General features: G+C 59.5%; 1 protein-coding gene across 1 annotated transcript in view; it reads left to right on the top strand.

The window, feature by feature from the left end:
* Window positions 1-248: 248 nt before the first annotated feature.
* Window positions 249-18,878, top strand: part of RPS6KA1 (ribosomal protein S6 kinase A1) — a 37,720-nt gene continuing 19,090 nt past the window's right edge. Inside the window, exons 1-9 of the mRNA XM_045298925.1 lie at window positions 249-317; window positions 3,880-3,924; window positions 12,342-12,458; window positions 12,621-12,702; window positions 15,804-15,884; window positions 16,085-16,164; window positions 17,351-17,457; window positions 18,181-18,218; window positions 18,522-18,664. Of these exons, the coding sequence (XP_045154860.1) occupies window positions 279-317; window positions 3,880-3,924; window positions 12,342-12,458; window positions 12,621-12,702; window positions 15,804-15,884; window positions 16,085-16,164; window positions 17,351-17,457; window positions 18,181-18,218; window positions 18,522-18,664 (732 nt within the window). The 5' untranslated portion in view covers window positions 249-278. The remainder of the gene's footprint in view (window positions 318-3,879; window positions 3,925-12,341; window positions 12,459-12,620; window positions 12,703-15,803; window positions 15,885-16,084; window positions 16,165-17,350; window positions 17,458-18,180; window positions 18,219-18,521; window positions 18,665-18,878) is intronic.

Here is an 18,878-nt window from a genome sequence, read left to right as displayed (position 1 = left end):
AGGGGGCCTCTCCATGCCCCTAGTCCTTTCTCCAGAGCTGCCCATTTCTTTCTCGAGCCGTGTGTTACTTCATATAGGCATCCCCCTTGGGCAGGGTTCCTCCAGACCCCTCAGTCCAGAAACTCACGGGGTGGCGGGGAGAGGGGCCTGCAGAGTCCCCTGGATCCTCAAGGACGGTGTGGAAGCGCTGCTGGCTTGGTAAACTCACACCTCTGTGTACTCCGGCTGCCGCCTCTCCATCTCGGGAGACCAAGACTTGCAGCCACGTGACTTGGGTTATGTCCCATTTTTGGCACCTGCGTGCTGAGGGACCTTGGGTAAGTTCCTTAACTCTCTGAGCCGCCTCTGCAAAATAGGAGTACTAGAGGAGTCATGGCCTCCCTGCCGGGTTTAACCTTCACGTGGCATCCAGCACTCTGGGCCCTCGGCTGGGTTCCGGAGAGAGGGTGAAGGACAAGCCATTCCTTCTTCTCAAGTGAAGCCGCAGGTAGTGGGCGCCACGCTGTAGGGGCACTGAGGAGGGAGGAAAGACGGCGAGGCTGTGTGGTCAGAAGAGGTGGCGTTTGAATTGAGCCCCGGAAGACCAGGAGATGGCCAAAGGAACAAGGCTCGGAGTTTTTCTTGGTGGAATGTGAGATCCGCTGGGGGCTCAGGGCTCAGGTGATTGGGTTGAACTCAAGGACGGTTAGATCGCTGCTGTGGCAGCAAGTCCAACAGTTGGCGATCTTGGGCACACCAGATGTGATTCTGCCCTGCCTGTGCCATCCTCCTGATTGCCGGCATTTTCTTTTTTTTTTTTTTAAACTGATTTTTCCTTTCTTTAAATTTTATTTATTTATTTATTTATTAAGCATTTTATTAGGGGCTCATACAACTGTTACCGCAATCCATACCCACATCAATTGTGTAAAGCGCATTTGTACATCATTCTCAAAACATTTTCTCTCCACTTAAACCCCCGACATTAGGTCCTCATTTTCCCCCTCCCTCCCCACTCCCCCCTCCCTCATGAGCCCTTGATAGTTTATAAATGGGTATTTTGTCATATCTTGCCCTGTCCGATGTCTCCCTTCACCCACTTTTCTGTTGTCCGTCCCCCGGGGAGGAGGTCACATATAGTTCCTTGTAATCGGTTCCCTCTTTCCAACCCACTCTCCCTCTACCCTCCCTGTTTCGCCACTAAAACCACTAGTCCTGAAGGGATCGTCTGCCCTGGATTCCCTGTATTTTCAGTTCTTATCTGTACCAGTGTACATCCTCTGGTCTAGCCAGACTTGCAAGGTCGAATTCGAGTCATGGGAGGAAGCATTTAGGAACTAGAGGAAAGTTGTATTTTTCATCTTTGTTACATCGCACTGACTGCCTCATCTCCTCCCCGGGACCCCTCTGCAAGGGGATCTCCAGTGGATTGCCGGCATTTTCAAGTTCAGCTTTGCAGCTCTCGTGCCGCCCACCTCACTCAGGGTCTCCCTGGCCCTTGCCGGTCCCTCCGCTCCACCCAGCACGCTGCCTTCCTACTTGAGCCGATGCAGACGTGACCAAGCCAGCTTGAGCGTGTTCTCTGGAGAGCCGTGAGGTTTTCATTGGCTGATTTTCACAAATAGGTCATCGTCCTTTCTCCCTAGTCTGTCTGAGTCTGGAAGTTTCACTAGAGCTTGTCTAGCACGAGGACCCTGCTGGTATTTTAAATTACCGCTGCCATCGCTTCCAGCATTGTAGCAACATACGGGCCCCGCAGTACAACAAACCAACAGACGGGTGGCCAGGCTGGAGAAGAGGGCGGGACTGTCATCAGAGCTGTTGTTGATGCCGCAGGTCTGCAGATGCTCGTGGGGGGGGGAATTGCCGTGGCTTCTTGAATAGCCCCTTCCCGACATGGTAGGGACTTCCATGTTCCTCTTTTATCCCCATACCACAGATGAGAAAACACAAGTCCCAAGAAATGGCATGGCCTTCTCAGGGGCACGGCGTGTGGGAGAAACTGGGATCTGAACCCACCAGGGTCAGGTTCCAGCACCCATTTTTTAATCGCCGTGCTGGGCAGTTGGCAATGATGGCCTTGGAGGCCATGCTAAGGAGCGAGGGTTTCTATCTGCAGGCAGTGGAGGGCCAAGTAAACTGGGTGCAAAGCTCACGCTTGAGTGCAGGAAGGATGAGGGTGTAGAATGGGAAGGCTGGGTTTAGAGCACTGCTGTGAGGCTGCCCTGGTCACCTGTGCCATTCAATCTGCCAAGGCATCACCACCTCTCCCCCACCCCCACCCAGGCCCTGATCGGCCCAAGCCTGCTCTCCAGGCTGCCGAGAGAGGGCAGTGTGTGAGGGTCGTGGAACAGTGGCCTCTGGGGAGGATTAGGAGGCATTAAGGGGGTTCAGGGGGCAGGATGTCCTGGGAGTGGCAGGGGTGTTATGCCAAGGGCCAGGAGATTATGTAATGGACAGCACAGGTGTGCCTGCTGCTGCCAAGCAAGGGTGCAGCTGCCCTGTGGACCCAGATCTTGGCTCCAGAACTCTGACCTGCCCCAGGCTGGGGCCAGCCGTTTCACTGCACTTCCGCTGTGCCAGGAGAGGTGGGGACCACTCTGTTCAGCTTGCCTGGGCCCAGAGAGGGTAGGTCACTCACCCCCAGGACGCAGCACAGGGACAGGCTGGGTTTGGTGCATCCCGAGTGTAGAAGTCCAGGGACAGAACTGCCCAGGGGTGGGGGTCCAGGGCCCTACTCCTCCCTAAAGGAAGTTTTCCCGTCAGGAATGTGGGCTGTTCTTCAGCAGATCCATTCCCTCTGAATGCTAGCTCTCGTTTTCCCGGCTGTGACCTTGCCAGCTGCCACGTGTGGTGGCCCGTGGGGGTCAGAGCAGGCCCGTGCTCCCTCTGGTTGAATGGCTGCACTGGGTGAGTTTGTCTTGTTCCCAGCAGGTGACCAGGCCTTTCTTCCAAGGCGCCTCTGCGTGGATTTGAACCTCCCACCCCTGGGTTAGCAGTTCAGTGCATTCACCATTTGCACCAGCTAGAGGCTCAAGCAGGGTTCTTTTGATTATCCTCTGGGTGCCCGAGAGACCAGGTTTTAAGCCCTTACATATCAGTTGTGTGACCTTAGGCACATCCCTGGGCCCCTTGAGTCTCCATTTCCTCCTCTGTCAAGTCAGCCCCCAGCCCAGGGCTGTCCTGAGGGTTAACCGGGGCCACAGGTGTGAGGCTCCACACCCAGTGCCTGACCTGTGGCAGCGGCTCACTGAGAGCAGAGCAGCTGCTCCCACCACTCCGAAGCCCTGATCTCCCGGGGCTCCTGTTTCCTGGGAAGGGCAGGTCTGTATGTAAAGTGGGATGTGTGGTCCAGTGAAGGAACCAGGGGCCATCCTGTCTGGGAAAATCAGGGAGGGGGTCCCCGAGTGGGACAGGGCAATACCAGTCACAGTCTCTGGGTGGGGACTCCTCCTACTTTGTCTCTCTCACCGGTGCCCCAAGGGCTCAGGGTTAGAGGAGGTGCCACTATTCCCGCGTTACAGATCGAGGGACTGAAGCTTCTTGTGGTTGAATAGTCTGTACCAGGTCACAGAAGAGCCCCACCTGACCCTCCCTTCTCACCGGGAGGAGGTGATATTTAAGTAGTCTTCAAAAGTTGAGGTGTTTGCTGGGTTGAGAACATGAGGGGGAATGCTGGGTCCCTGAGGAGGGGCTTTTGCAGGAGGAGGAGTCCCTGCCCCTGTGTTCAGCCCCCATGAAAGTGGCCGGGGATGGGGGTGGGGACTTCATCCAGAGCTCCTGTCCCCACCTCCATGGCTTCCCCGAGAGCTGGGAGCTGCCAAGTCAGGGACTGCTGTACGGGGTCTGTTCTAAGTCATGAGTTCTGACAGTGCCCCCCACCTCTCTTCTCTTTTCCAGAATGGCCAGGCCCTGGGGGAAGAAGCTGGACTGGAGCCATCCAAGGTGAGGACCAGGCCAGCACTCTGGGCCAGGAACTGGGTGAGGGGACAGTGTCTGCAGAGGACAGAGCTGTCTTCACCCCTCCTAGATGGAGAGTCCCGGCTTCTCACCCCCCTGCCCAGTTCAGCCTTCCCATTCTGATCCCATCTCATCCTTGTGGCCCCTCTGTGTTGGGAGCCACTTGGTACAACTTCCGGTTTTGTAGGTGAGCAAACTGCAGGCCCAAAGGGAAGGGTCGGGAGCAGAACCAGGCTGGTTACTCACCAGCCAGGCCGGGACACCGCCTTGCTGCGCGGGCTCATTTCTGCTCCTGCTCGTGCGAGGGGGAGGAGCTGGGCTTAAGCCTGCCCTCCCCTGGGCCTGATGGTACTGGGAGGAATCTAGTGGCCTCTCAAGTCTAACAGGGCCCAGTCATATCTCAGTGCCCCCCACTCCTGACCTAAGGCTTGCTCCCTTCCTGCTGCTCCTTCCGTTTGCCCCGGCCCCTTTCCTCAGCCTCTCCGCTCTTGTTGGTTTCATGTGCTGCCCAAAGCCCCAGCGGTTGGATGCTAGTTGTATGACCTTGGGTGGCTCCCTTGCCCTTTGCCTCCTCTCTGGGAAAGGCCACCCCCCCTCCCCCCCAAGCTCAGGGGGTAGTTGTGAACCATAGGAAATACTGACAGCCACCTAGGGTTGGGCAGCGCAGGGGTCAAATCCACGCCATGGGACCAGAAGCGCTTCTCCCTCCTGAGCCTTCATAGTGCCCCTCTCGCCTCTTCTACGTGCAGGATGTCTAGGGTGGTACCCGCCTGGCCCACAGAGGCTGGCGCGCTCCGTGTGTAGCCCAGCTCCAGGGGCCCCGCCCTCCTGGGCCAGCCGGACATGGCGCACCCTGTAAAGGGGACCTTTGAGATAGGGTAGGACTGCTGTTTGCTTTGACTCAGCCACCTAGATAAGGGAACTGAACGGGGTGGAGCTGGGCAGGGGGAGAGAAGTGGGCTCCCGTCCTGCCTCTGCTGTCTGCGATGGTGACCTGGGACCAGCAGAGGTCAGGCTAAGTGGTATAGACTGATCCCCCTTGGTGTATGTCTCTCTTCTCGGCTGCCTGTCTGAAATATCTGTCCACCCAGTAGCTGCCTCTGGTTGCCTAGCAACAGAATGGCGGCCCAGTAGCCCTCTGTTGAAGAAGCAGAATGATCCAGACTTGGAGATGAAGTTCTAGGGGTGCAGAGGAGGTTGGTACTCTGAGGGTGGGGTGGGGGGCTTCTGGGTAAGCACGCTTCCATCCTGAGAGCTGGACGGGCTGGTTAGGAGAAAAGGCACCGCACCGTTCTCAGATCCCTGAAGCCTGCCACAGGTGCCATCGCGGGAAGGGAACACCAGACTGGAGCTGGGTGGGACAGGGAGGCCTTGACTGTCAGGTCAGAGAAGAGACGCGCTTCGCCCGGTCCCGCCCTCCTCAGGAGCTCTGGTGAGTTCTCTCTCCCACCATCCAGTGGATGCTGACTTAGGGAGCAACCCCTTCTTTGGGTTCCAGACTTTAAATCTTTACAGGAGTAAAGAGCCTTGGAGGGCGGTCAGATGCAGTTGAGCCTGTGAGTTGAAACGCATCGGGGTCCCACGTGACGGTGAGAACAAGGTCCGCAGACCTCCAGTCCGAGTGGGTGCAGTGGACTGCCTTTCTGGTAGCATCTGAGAGCTTCGCCGCTGTGCCAGCAGGGCTCCCGATCTCTGGACCAGAGAGCGCTGCTCAGCTCACTCCCATCGAGTTGATTCCGACTCTTGGGGACGCTCCTCGGTGGGATTCCTGGGGACAGCCTCCTCATTCTCCCTCAGGGCCGCTGGTGCGTTTGAACTGCTGACCTTCTGAGGAGCAGTCCAAAGCTGGCCCTGCATCCGAGAAAACATTGGCGCCCAAGGTCACGTGGCCAGTGGGTGCTGGAGTCAGGTCTTGAGTAGAGGTCTGCTTGACCTCAGAGCCCCCACCCCTCCCTGCCCAGGGGACCCTGAAGCTGGAAAGAGGGACCGTTGGGTTCTTAGGATCCCAAGTGCCACTAGGTCCGGACACTGCTTGTCCACCTGCTCTCTTGTCCCACCACCAGTGTCCTCAGTGCTCCATCTTGGGCGCTCAGCCTGGGCTTGGAACCTGGTCACCCTCGCAGGACGTGGAGGTGGCAGCTGCCCGAGCAGCCTTTGCTTCATCAGCCATTCAGGGCACCTGGCTGTGGCCCTAGGGCACCCCAGGAGAATTGCAACACCCCTACCCTCCAAGAACTCCCCGCCTTGCAGGGAAGGGTGGAGATAGGAGCACTGTTCGGCGTGTGCCCTCGTGGGGAAGAACGTGGCTGTGGGCCCAGATCCTGCACTCCATGCTAGCACAGGTGTTCTCACACATACCTCTCGGGGAGCCCGTGGCCACACCAGGGCACGGGGCTGAGTGGGGGCCCATGACAGACAGTCATGGCTACGCACAGCAGAGCAGGAAGAGATGGGTAGACCAGGGGACATCACCCTGCCTTCCCTACAGTGCCGGCTTTTACTGGGGCTTGACTGACTGACAGGCCTTGGCAATAGGAAGAGGGGTGGGGTCTGGGTGAGGGAGGAGCAGGGAGGGAACTGGGGAGTCAGGTACCCTGAGTTCAAATTCTGTGTGTTTGGTGACCGTAAGTCCTGAGGTGAGAGGCTGGCCCCTCTGAGCCTCAGATTTCCTGCCCTTCACAGCACAGGCAACTGGAACCCAGCTCTCAGGGCCAGCTGAGGCGAGGCTGCGCAGCATATGCAGTGGGAGACAGTGTGGGGCTGGATGCGTGGTTGCTGTGGTCATTGGGGTTTTAGCAGTGGCAGCGTGGACAGCAGGTCCTCAGATGCCTTCAGCACCCTGAGCTGTTACCTTACAGAACCCTGGGGCTCTATTCACCCCCACCTTCACGCTTCCTAGGGTGGACTGGGCACCCTAGGCACCCTCCCTCTGCTGTCTCCAGAGCTGGACCCCTTTGAAGCACCCGCGGGTCTATTTTGAGAGCTGAGCCTCTCCCCCCACCCCCCCTCCCCTCCTCTCTTCCTGTTTATGAAACCCTGATCCCTCCCGGATCCCTCCTGCTCCCCTGCCCTGAGCTCAGGCAGGATGTGGACTTTGGGGAGCCTCAGGTATTGGGGGGATTTCCCTCAGACTGGCCAGGGCAGGCCTGGCCCACCTTCCCAGCACCTGGGGCCCCGTGGCTGGCCAGTGACCGTGGGGCTTGCCCAGGGGAAGACCCTGCAGCAATAAGACCACCCAACAAAACCAGGCGGAGGTTCCCTTTACAAGGCCCCTTTGTCTGTGTGGTCCGGTGTGCTCCCAGAAACAGCCTTCTGAGGGAAGACCACGGACTTTTACGAGGAGGAAACTGAGGTGCACGCCCCTGGACTTCCCAGCTCCACGCCTTAGGCCCAGGCAGGAAGCTCTCTCTACCTAGTGTCTTCCGTCCTGCCCACTGCCTGTTTCTCCAAGATGGCTGGACAGCTGCATTCTGGAGGGGGTCTACCTGGCACTCGCTGCATTCGGCCCCACAGCACCTGGCTGCAACTACACCCCAGGGCAGGGGTGTTTCACCAGCGTGTGTCCCTTTCCTGAGAGGCCCTGGGTAGGGCAAGTGGTTAACACACTTGGCTGCTAACTGAAAGGTTGACGGGTCAAGTCCACCCAGAGAGAGTACCCCAAAAGAGCTGCCTGGCTGCCTACCATGAAAATCCTGTGGGGCACCGCTCTGCTCCGAGGCTGGCGGTCTCCGTGAGTCAGTGTTGCCAGGACAGCCACAGGCTCCGTGGGGGAAGTTTCTCGAGGACACAGCCGAGGTCTGCCTTCGCCCCGCACCCCCTGGTGTCAGGCTCCTGCCTGGGTCAGAGTTGCGGCCGGTGGTGTGAGTGGTGTGCAGAGGGGAGGCTGGCTGGCCTTGCTAGGAGGGGGCTTGGGCACAGACCGACTTTGACTTTGTTCTTAGTGCTACTCCTCTCTAGCCACGTGACTGAGGGCCTGCCACTTTCTGAGCTCAGTGTCATCCTCGAAGTGGGAATGTTGCTGCTTCCCTGGTGGCTAAGACCCAGGGTCCTAGCACCAGTGCTGAAACCAAGGCCAAGGCCAAGGCCTGGGCTGAATCCCCTTGGCACAGGCCACGCGGAAAGGACGGCTGCGTGCAGTGAAGGCTTAGTCCATCGGAGGTGCCGTGTCCTTCACTGCTCTGTGACCCTCACACGCAGGGCCCTGGCAGTAGGGTCCCCGCCCAGAGGCATGCTGGGGAATGCATCAGGGGACAGTGGTGCCAGCAGAGAGGGGAGGGCTGGGAGCCCTACACATGGTACCAGCTGGGGAAGGGAAGGTTGGTGTCCATTAGGGACAGGCAATGACTGGCAGAGGGCAGGGGATTTGGGGGCTGGGGGGCTCAGGGCTTATCTCCGCCGCTCTGTGGGAGGAAGTCAAGAAAGAGGAAGTGCTTACAGGAGGAGAAGGAGGCCCAGAGTAAAGGCATGTGGGCTGGTGATTGCCCCGCCCCCATCCCCAGAGGCTGCACAGCCAGCCTCTCCAGGTACCCTCTGCTAAGGTGACCCTGCTTCCTTCCTCTTGCCCATTCCTGTCCCCTGCTGGCCACGGAGGCGCTTCTGCTGCTCCCAGGGGGCGGGCGGGCCCTGGCCCCTCCTCCGCTGCTGGGCCCGATCCCACTGCGGTTCCCATGGCGGCCCTAGCCAACAGACCCTGCCTGAGGAATGGGCTGGCCGTGGGGAGGCCCAGTGTTGGGGAACATCTTTCACGACCCCCCAGGGCACCACCATCAGAGACTGCCTTGAGCAGGCGGACCCCTCCCAGTTTGAGGCTGGGACCCCTCCCATGAGGCTGGGAGGGAAAGTCTGTGTACACGGGCGTGGGTTTCCACAGGGGGGATGTCTGTGGAAATAGTTTCCGACCAGCAGCCTGAGTGTGTGTGTGCGTGTCCGGGTGTCCGTTTGTCAGTTCCTGTGGGCGTGCTGGTGTGAACGAGGAGGTGGGGCCGTGTAGAAAGGGTGGGGCCTGGGCAACCCTACTGGCCTCTCCCGCCAGTCCTCTGTGTGGGCTTTCTAGGGGCAGCCTTGCAGGCTGGGGGCTTGTGCTCATGGTCCAGCCCAGGCCCTTGGGCTGGCAGGCTTCTTCAGGACAGGGCTCAGGCACCAGGACCTTGGGGCGGGGCAGGGCTGGGTAAGGGCTGGGGTTTGGGGCCATTTGGAACTAGCCTTGGGGGGTGGGGCTGGAGGTTCCTATAGAAAGGGAGTGTGTGAGGGACGTGGACCCCCTAGCCCTGGGCTGGGCAGCTGGAGGCAGACACACACACACACACACACACACACACACACGCACACGCACACGCACACCCCTGCCAATCTCTGTCCCTCTGGCTCCCTTCCACACTGCCAGGGGAGGGGGTGGGCTGCATATCTGAGTCTACCTTGGAGCCATGGGCTTGGGGTCTTTGGGGTCCCTCCCTTGCAGGGAGCCTGACCCATCTGCTGTCCCTCCTCCCTGCAGAGGGGGAAGTGAGAAGGAGGGGGGACAGGGACCCTGCCTTCTGGGCTGAGAAGGCTGGAAAAGCAGAAGTCGGGGTAGTGACAGGGCCCTCTGGCTACCAGCTAGAGCCCTAACATGCAGACCCCGGCAGACTTCCCCCGTGGGGAGGGAGGCTCAGTCCCCCGCCCCAGAAAGGTGAGCACCTCCAGCCATGTGTGGCACTGTGGCTCTGGGCAAGGGGTGGTGGTGGCTCTGTCCCCTGGGGTTTCCGGGTGGCTGCCTCTGTCTCCAGGGAGTGTTCTCAGTCAGAGGTAGACTCTGTGGGTAGGAGCTGCTGTTTCCTTGGCCCACCCCATCATCTCTCTCTGCGCCAGGCGCTCTGCCTGCCCCTCCTGGGGCAGCCCGCACAGGCCCACTCAGCGGTTGTATCTAACGGGGATCGTCATGTGGCTGCTACACTCAACTCTCTTCTGTCAGGGAAAGTGCTCTGAAGTTGGGGCTCTCTCAGAGGGTCAAGACCCGGAGTGGGAAGTCCCCAGGCTGAGGGTGGGGAGGAACAGGCCGGGGTGGACAGGAAGTGGCACTGGCTGACTTACCTGCCCACCCTTTCCTGGCACTTGAGGACAGGCCAGAACCAAGGGAGGACCTCGGGTGCCAGCCCTGACGTGCTTTGAACCTGGGGGAGGCACTGTCCGCTTGGCCTTTGTTCCTAGTTCTCGAAAATGGAGAGGGTGCTTGGTGGATGTTTGGGGTCAGCATCTAAGTCATGAGAGGACACTCAGGAGATGGCCTGTCCACCCACTCTTAGTCCTGGGGCACCTCAGGGCTCCGGCTGCCATGCACGCCGGCCTCCTTTCCTGAGTCCTGGGGTTTCCCAGTTAACACCTGCTCTCCAGGAGACATCGGGAACCCTGAGCTCGGACCTCCCGCCCAGAGTCTGACCCCCTCCTGGGCTATCCCCACCCGGCTCCCTGTCTGTGGCTGTCAGATTCCATCTGCTCTGAGCATCTGACAGTCCGCTTGACTCTCTGGCTCCCTCTGTGATCCCCACCTGCCTCTCCTGTCGGACTCCTGTTTGTCTCTGTCCTGGCCCCGTGCCCCATCTGTGTCTGCCTTTCGGTGCACTTCCCGCCGGGTGCAGGAAGCCCTTTTTCTTTGCCTTTTGCCTGTACATGGAGAATTCAGAAACCTCGTGGGAAAGTTCCATTATCTTTTCATTCCATTGTTCCACAAATGTTTAGAAGCCCCCTCATACATCCCCATCTGCCTTTGCCGGTTGGCTGCCTGTCTACATCTGTCTCTGCCCGTTAGATACAAGTCATTGTCCCCCCTCCTCCTGGTGGGTACCAGTCCCCATCTGCCTCCTGCTGTTGAGAGTGAATCCCCACCCATCTCTGCTTCTTGGATACGGCTTCCTATCTGCCTCTACCTGTTGGGCATCTGCCCCCATCTGCCTCGGCTGGTTGGGTGCCTGTCCCTGGCCGTGCCTGCCCGTTAGGGATGTGTTTCTCTGTCTTCTCCTGTTGGCTGTGAGTCTTCACCTGCCTCTGCTTGTTGGGTGCACGTTCTGGGCTGTTTGGTCTGGGTCTCTCCTGCCCTGCCTGCTGACTGCCTTTCTTTATCAGCCTCCACCTTCGTGTGCATGCCTCTCCTGATGGGTGTCTCTCTTTATCTGCCTCTGGGTGCCTCTGCTGTTGAGTTCCTGTCTTGTGATGGGCGCTTGCCTTCACTTCGGTGTAATGAGCGCCTATCTCCTCCTCAGCAGCTGGGTTGGGACAGGGCTTTCCCTTTGCAGCTCTCCCAGCCCCCCACCCCCCGACCGAGACTAGGGGGTGGCCAGAGGGCAGCCCTCAGCCATTGGGGTGGGGGTTTGGGGAAGAAGGGAACTCGGGGAGGGTGTAGGCCTGCAACTGGGAAACCACAGGCCTCGAGTGATTGGCAGTCCTGGGCTCAGCCCAGCCCCCGTTCTTCCCTGCACATCCGCCTTGGGCCCAGCCACCTCCGAGGTGGCTCGGACACTGCCTGCTCCTGCCATGGTGCCCTGGCCCTGCCGGGTGGATGGAGCAGGATCCCAAGCTGCCCGGGCTGCGGCTTTTGTCCCTGCTGCCCTGGCTGTCCAGGAAGCAGCGGCGCAGGATCAGCGAGACCTTGCTGCCTGCTCTGGGCCCTGGCTCTCGCCCCCGGCAGGACCCGGTGAGTGTACCCGGATGTCTGGACCAGCTCTGGCCATGGCCCTGGGAGCAGGTGCCTGGGCAGCCACTTTGGCCTCAGCAGCCTGTGGGCCGTCTTGGCCCAGGTCTGGCCATGTGGGTTGATGGGACCCTGTCCAGAGTGGTTTCCTGGGGACGTGGGGAGGCATTTCCGGGCTCAAGGGCGATGCTGATGGGTTGGCGGGGAGGCAGAGCACACCCAGGCCAGCCCAGCCATGGCCCGAGCCTCTTGGGGGAAGCTTGGGAGAAGGGCATTGAGGCTGGCCTTTTTCCCAAGTGCCCCAAGCTGAGGCTTCTGGGTTGGTGGGGAAGTCCAGAGAACTCTTAGGGCGCTGTGTACCTCAGCCCTGTCCCGCTAGCCAGAGAGACCTCCCCCCACCACTTGCCCACCTTGATCAAGAGCAAAGGTTCAGCTTCGCCTCCCCGGTACAAGAACAAACCCTACTTCCTATTGTGGTCAATCTCTAAGCCTTTGCGCAGGGGGAGGGGATCCCCACGGGGAGGGTCTCTGCAGGCCTCTGGGTCTCAGCCAGGGCTGGGCAGGGCGAGAATCCCACCCCCCATGTCTGCGCAGCCCAGGCCGGAGTAGCAGGGAGTGGGAGCACTTGGCAGTTTGCCCCCCTGGTCTCGACATCCGGCTGCCTGCCTGCGTGGGCCCGTGGGCCCCGTCTGCTGAGACCCGGTGGGGCTGGACTTGCTGGACTCTGTCTCTCTTTCAGGATGAGGGCGTTCTGCAGGAGTTCTCCATCACACACCACGTCAAGGCTGGCTCTGAGAAGGCGGACCCCTCCCAGTTTGAGCTCCTCAAGGTCCTGGGCCAGGGATCCTTCGGCAAAGTGAGTTCTAGGCTCGCAGCTGGGCAGGAAGTCCTGACCATGTCAGAGGTGGGAGGTGAGACGTCCCCGCAGGACCCAGTGGGTGAGGAGCTGCTGGGATCTTGAGGTTCAAAGAATCAGGGGGAAAGGGCTGATGGGGCTTCTCCCACACTGCCTTCCCAGGTGTTCCTGGTGCGGAAGGTCACCCGGCCCGATAACGGGCATCTGTACGCCATGAAGGTGCTGAAGAAGGCGACCCTGAAAGGTGAGTGGGGAGTAACGCCCTGTGGGAGGCCCCAGGAGGCTCAGGGTGGGTGGAGACAGCCTTGTCCTCTAGGGCCCCAGCTCGATGGCAGGTTGCTCTAGCCTCAGGAGTACCTGGTCTGAAAGAGGAGAAACTGGCGTGGTCTCAGCTGCCCCCACCCCACCCGATAGGGAGAGAGGCCCCACTCTCAAGACATGACCCCTACCCCGCTACTTCATCTTTACCCTCGCTCTCAAAGCCGCGTGCTGGTCACTGGAGCTGACGATGAGTGCGTCAAAGAAGGCAGTAGGGGCAGTGCGGTGTGGTTATGTTCGAGGTGGTGGCGATGGTTCGGTGCCATCAGTCGGCTCTGACCCCCAGCGACCCCACGCACAACAGAGTAAAACACCAGCACGGTCCTGTGCCGTCCTCAGTTGCTCCTGTGCCTGAACCCCTCGATGCAGGCCATCGCGTTGAGGCCCTTCCTCTCCTTCACGGCCCCTCCACTGTACCCAGCGTCACGTCCTTCCCTGGGGACCGCTCTCTCCTGACAACACGTCCAAAGCTGTGAGGGGCAGTCCTGCCATCCTTGCCTCCAAGGAGCACCCTGGCTCCACTTCTTCTAAGAGAGATCAGTTTGTCCTTTTACTTTTAATGTTCAGTCGTCATGGTACTTTCATCGTTCTTCTCCAGCACCACGATTCAAATGCCTTGATTCTTCATGTTTCCTTATTCAATGTCCAACGTTCACTGTGTATAAGGCAATGGAAAATACCAGGGCTTGGGTCAGTTAGCCCTTCCAGTAACATCCTTTAAGACTCTAACTTGTGACATCCTTCTAAAGTAACACCCTTCAATACTCTGAAAAGGATTTGCCTAATGAAACACATCTTTTGATCTCTTGCCTGCTGCTTCCTGCTTGCCTGCCCGGCACTGATTGTGGATTCAAGCCCACACAAAACTCCGGACAACTTCAATCTTTTCTCCCTGGTCATGATGTTGTCTACTGGTCAGCTGTGAGGATTTGGGTCTTCTTGACCCTGAGCTGTAACCCCCACTGAAGGCTGCAGTCCTTGATCTCTGTCAGCAAGGGCTTCAAGTCCTCCTCACTTTCAGCAAGCGTGGGTGTGTCGTCCGCACACTGCATGTTGTTCATAAGCCTTCCTCCAGTCCTGATGCCATGTCCTCCTGCATGGAAGCCAGCTTCTCGGATGAGTTGCTTGGCTTACAGATTGGACAAGTGTGGTGAGAGGGGGTGGTGGTTAGGGGACGTCCAGTCGGTCTGACGCTGAGCTACTCTGCATACAGCAGATGGAAACCCTGCCAGGGCAGCCCTGCCCCATCCTCACAGGTGTTATGTTCACGCCCATCCTTGCAGCCACTGTGTCCATCCCTCTAGTCATGGGCCTTCTTTCTTGCTGCCCCTCTATGTTACCAAGTAGAATGTCCTTCTCCAGGGACTGGTCTCTCCTGATATGTCCCAAGTGAGTGAGCATAAGTCTCGCTTTGGAGGCTGCACCTCCTCTAAGAGAGATGTGCCGGGTCTGACGGCAGCGCGTGGCACGCTCAGTATTCTTCACCAGCACCTTCCAGAGGCACCGGGTCTTCTGCGGTCTTCTTTATTCTGTGTGCAACGTGCACATGCATGTCGGGGCGGGGCGGGCGCTCCAGCATGAGGCACCATGCTGCTTGGGCGGGGGCATTCTGTCAGCAAAGTTTCTTCGTGGTGTAGAATCTGGGGTGACTTCTCTGGCCTCAGGGTGGAGACGGGCACAAGAGAAGTGGCAGGAGCCAGGGACAGCTGGACCAGCAGGGGAGGGTGAGGTCAAGGAATGACTGTGGCGATGGGGGGCATGGAGAGCTGGCAGGAGCATAAGCCGAGTCTCTCCTTCTGAGGACTTTCCACGGTGGGAGGGTGATTAGTGGACGGCTCTGGGCTGAATGCTGACCCTTTGATCAGCAGGGAAACCAGCGTGTCCACAGGTCAGGTGGAGTGGGAGCTATAGGAGGCTCGGGTATGTTCTGGGCCATGTGGCCTGGGAAGGTCCATCTGGGGTGATGGTAACTTTAGTGCCCCTAGGCCCACCTGGGCTGGGGGTGGGAGTCATCCCCCAGGAGAGATAGTGGGAGCCCCAGGCCAGAAGAAAGATGACGAGACTTGGTTCCTGCCCAGGAGAGTCTCCTGGGCTGAGGGGAATGGGTGCAATCAGTTATGTCCTGCTGGAACAGGCGGCCCAGGTGCCGGGGGGGTAGAGAGCACCCAGACAGAGCCGGCTTGGAGGTCAGGGAACACCGAGGGAGCACCCGTTTGAGCTAGGAGCTAGAAGTGTTCCCCATGTGGAGGAAGGCCACCCCGGGAGGAGAAACATCTATGCAGAACTGAGAGGCAGGAACCCTCAAGGCGGTTTGGGGAAACTGGTTAGCGTCAGCTGCAGAAGGAAACACAGGGTGAAGTGTCACAGAGACCCGCCAGGCTGGGGGGTGAGGACCGGCGTCCTGGAAGAGGGGAGGCCTGAAGTGAGTCCAAGAAGGAGGTGAATCCCATAGCCCCAAACTTACTGGGGACCAGAATTGCCCGGGGACTTCTTGTTCTTAAAGAACAAAACAAAACAGAAGAATGGGGAGGTGCTCATCCAGAACCTTGCATTCCAGCCTTGGACCCGGGGGGATCTCCATTCCTGGCCGGTTGCCCAGGGGTCATGTGCCACTATGCTGGACCCTGGGGACTTTGATACCAGATGAAGAGGAGTGGGGTGCAGCACCCCCAGGGGAGCTGCAGGGGCCTGGAGTTCTGAAGGAGCTGGGCCCCTGGGTGACTGGCTACATCAGCTGAGCTAAATGGCCCTGGATGGGGTGGGGAAGGGGGGAGGGCTAGAGAGATGGGCAGGAGGTCCATCCCTGGACACTGCATGAGAGATGGGGGCAGAGAACAGGCCAAAGAGCCAGAACCAGGCTGAGAAGGAGGAATCTTGAAGACTGAGTATCCCCAACGCCCTGGGCGAGGGTGCTCCCGGGGCCTAGGCCTGGGGAACAAGCAGGAGAGAGGCCCTTTCCAGCCAGGGTGTAGGGGTGGCTGGACTCCTGGGAGGGCTCTGGCATAGTCGCCTGTTTCTTCGGGCCAGTGCGAGATCGCGTCCGGACCAAGATGGAGAGGGACATCCTGGCTGACGTCAATCATCCGTTTGTGGTGAAGCTGCACTATGGTAAGTCCTTGGACCTCACCTGCCCCGGCCACCACCAGCCTTCTTCCCCGACCCTCACCCGGCCCCCCTCTCCCCCCGGACTACTCCCTTCCCAATACATAGTGCTCCTCCCAGCAGGCAAGGCAGGAGCGCACGGAGGGGGCGGGGGAGCAGGTTCTGGGTTCTGTTGGCTCGACTACCGCCATTTCCAAATCTTCCAGCCTTCCAGACCGAGGGCAAGCTCTACCTCATTCTGGACTTCCTGCGTGGTGGGGACCTCTTCACACGGCTCTCCAAGGAGGTGAGCCGCCTTCTACTGGCAGCAGACCTAGGGAGGAGCTGGGGGGCGGGGGGCGGTGACTGGTTGAGGTCCCATGCCAGGGCCTGCCCAGCAGTATGGCCAGGACCTGGGACCACCCAGGCCTGCCTAACTGCCTCTCACCCTGGAAGCACCACCGACCCTGGGGCTAAGCCTGGCAAAGCCTCTGAGAGTTCTCCCAAAATGAGTCTGCATCCCTCAGAACTGCCAGCTCTGAGGAACAGGGAGCTAGCTCTCCAGTGGCCACTGCTGTTTTCCCAGGCTGCCTGAGCAGTGTCTCGGGGCCAGGGGCGCGGCCCAGATCCACCCAGGAAGCTAGAAGCATCAATGTTCTTGTCCCCTCAACCAAAAGGGTGTGAATTAATATGAAAGGATTTGAGCCAGATGGAAAAAAGGAGACCATTAATACAACTCAAACCAAGAGGACCAACTTATGAGAAAATTTTTATTTTAAAGTGTGGGGGGAAAGTGTGACTAAAATCAAAAGATACCTGCCATCGAGTTAATTCCCACTCCTGGCGACCCTGCGCAGAACTTCCGAGGTCATGAATCTTTGTAGGAGGGATGCCTCTTCATTCTCCCGGGGAGCAGCGGGTGGTACGGTCCACCACTTCCCTCACAGAGACCAGGGCTCTTTAGTGACTGAAGCGGTGAAACACACCTGATCGAACACAAACTGTTCACGGAGAAGTCGTGTACTGAACCCAGTCCCTTCTACCTCCACGTAGGTCAGCGGCTTGAGTGGTTTCTGGTTTAACCTCCCCTGGTGTCTTTGGCAAATATAAACAGAGCTCGGGTGTGCCCTGAATCCCGACTCTCACAGAAAGAAGGGTCCGTCTGCGTACGCTGCTGCTCTGTGCCTTGTTTTGACGGCCTGCCAGTGCGTACCGGCCATCAGGCCACAGCCACACGAGGCGAGAGTCCTCGTCGGGGTGGCTGGTGTGCGAGAGAGAGTTTATTCCAGTCTGCTAGTGCCACCTTCCGTAATTCCAAACAGCCCCCCAGCGAGTGACTTGTGTCTTAGTCACTTCGTACTACAAACCCTGTTCTAAAGAGGAGGCATTATAGCCCCGGGCTCCCCAAGGTGGACCCTTGGGACCAGGAGGCAGTGGACTGCCCAGGCCGGGGCCCGAGGGTGCCAGCTGCAGCTTCCTCCCGCCTGCTGCAGGTCATGTTCACAGAGGAGGACGTGAAGTTCTACCTGGCTGAGCTGGCTCTGGGCCTGGACCACCTGCACAGCCTGGGCATCATCTACAGAGACCTCAAGCCTGAGAAGTGAGTGACGCGCCCTCGCGCCCCCGGCCTCCCAGGGGAGAGCACAGGCAGGTGCTGGGCCTCTGAAGGATAGGGCCACTCTGCTGGAGGTGGCTTGGCTCTCCCCAAGGATGTCCCTACCGTAGTCTGTCTGCTGAGTAGGTGGGTGGACTGGCTGCAGGCCCTTCCTCCTTGTGGGGGGCACATGATCTCCAGTGTCGCCCAGGCCCCGTGCCAGGCACCATCCACACGCCCTTACGTTGCTCATCCAGTGCGGCCTCTGAGACTGGGCCAGTGAAGCTCATTCCTTGGGTTGGATGCGGCCCGCGTGGGAGTTTTCTTAACATCTGGGTGTACCTGGGGAGCCCGGGCCAGGTGGTAAAGGGGAATGGGCTCGGCTTCTGAGTTAGGCTGACCTCAGTAGTACTGCCTTCACCACCGCCATCTCTTCTCGACTGTGAGGGCTCACGTAGCCTCCCTGAGCCTCTGGGCTCCCTGTTCAGATGGGACCATCACAGTACCTGCTCCACATCCCTCACAGCGGGAAAGAGAGGTCACGTACCTGCATGGCACGGGGTGATGCCTCGAGGTACTCGGGGACTCAGAGTCCCCCCAGCAGGCGCCTGCCACCACCCACCCCTGCTCCACCCACCCATTCATCAGACGTGTGGCCAGCCCAGAGTACAGGGCACCCACAAGCCCACTGGTGTCACCTGGGGCCCTGACCGCCACTCTCCCTTACAGCATCCTTCTGGACGAAGAGGGCCACATCAAGCTCACTGGTGAGTAGAGGGCGCCTGCCGCCTCAGGCCCCGGGGTGGGGGGCGCAGAGTGGCCTCCTGATGGAGCCAAGCTTTGTGTAAAGGCCCCCCCTCCCGAGAGGCTGTGTCAGGCACTGGGAAGCGGTCACACGCTCTGGCCCGACTTGGGTGGTTCTGGGTATGGGGCCTTGGGCACATAGCCTAAGCTCTCTGGGCCTCACTTCTTCCTGAGTGCTGTCCACGGGGGGCTGGGGCGGGGCGGGGGGTGGCAGCGAGGGAGGCAGCGATCCCTGAAGAGGTGCCCTCTGGCCTTCCACACCGCAGACTTTGGCCTGAGCAAGGAGGCCATTGACCACGAGAAGAAGGCCTACTCCTTCTGCGGAACGGTGGAGTACATGGCCCCCGAGGTCGTCAACCGCCAGGGCCACGCCCACAGCGCCGACTGGTGGTCCTATGGGGTGTTGATGGTGAGTGTCCCCGCAGGGCCGAGGGATCCAGCCTGGCCTCTGGCCCCCTTGGCTCAGCTGTACAGAGTGTGAGTGTGTGTGTGTGTGTCAGTGTCACACAGGGGTGGCTGATGGCATCTGAGGGGTGTGTGTGTCAGTGTCACACGTGTGTGTGTGTCAGTGTCACGCGGGGGTGGCTGATGGCATCTGAGGTGTGTGTGTGTGTGTGTGTGTG

Source organism: Echinops telfairi, unplaced genomic scaffold (assembly GCF_000313985.2).
Source record: "Echinops telfairi isolate 266 unplaced genomic scaffold, ASM31398v2 ScPeMD7_7457;HRSCAF=8495, whole genome shotgun sequence".
NCBI lineage: Eukaryota > Metazoa > Chordata > Mammalia > Afrosoricida > Tenrecidae > Echinops > Echinops telfairi.
Note: the sequence above shows the minus strand (reverse complement) of the source record. Positions and strands in the feature narration are given on the sequence as shown.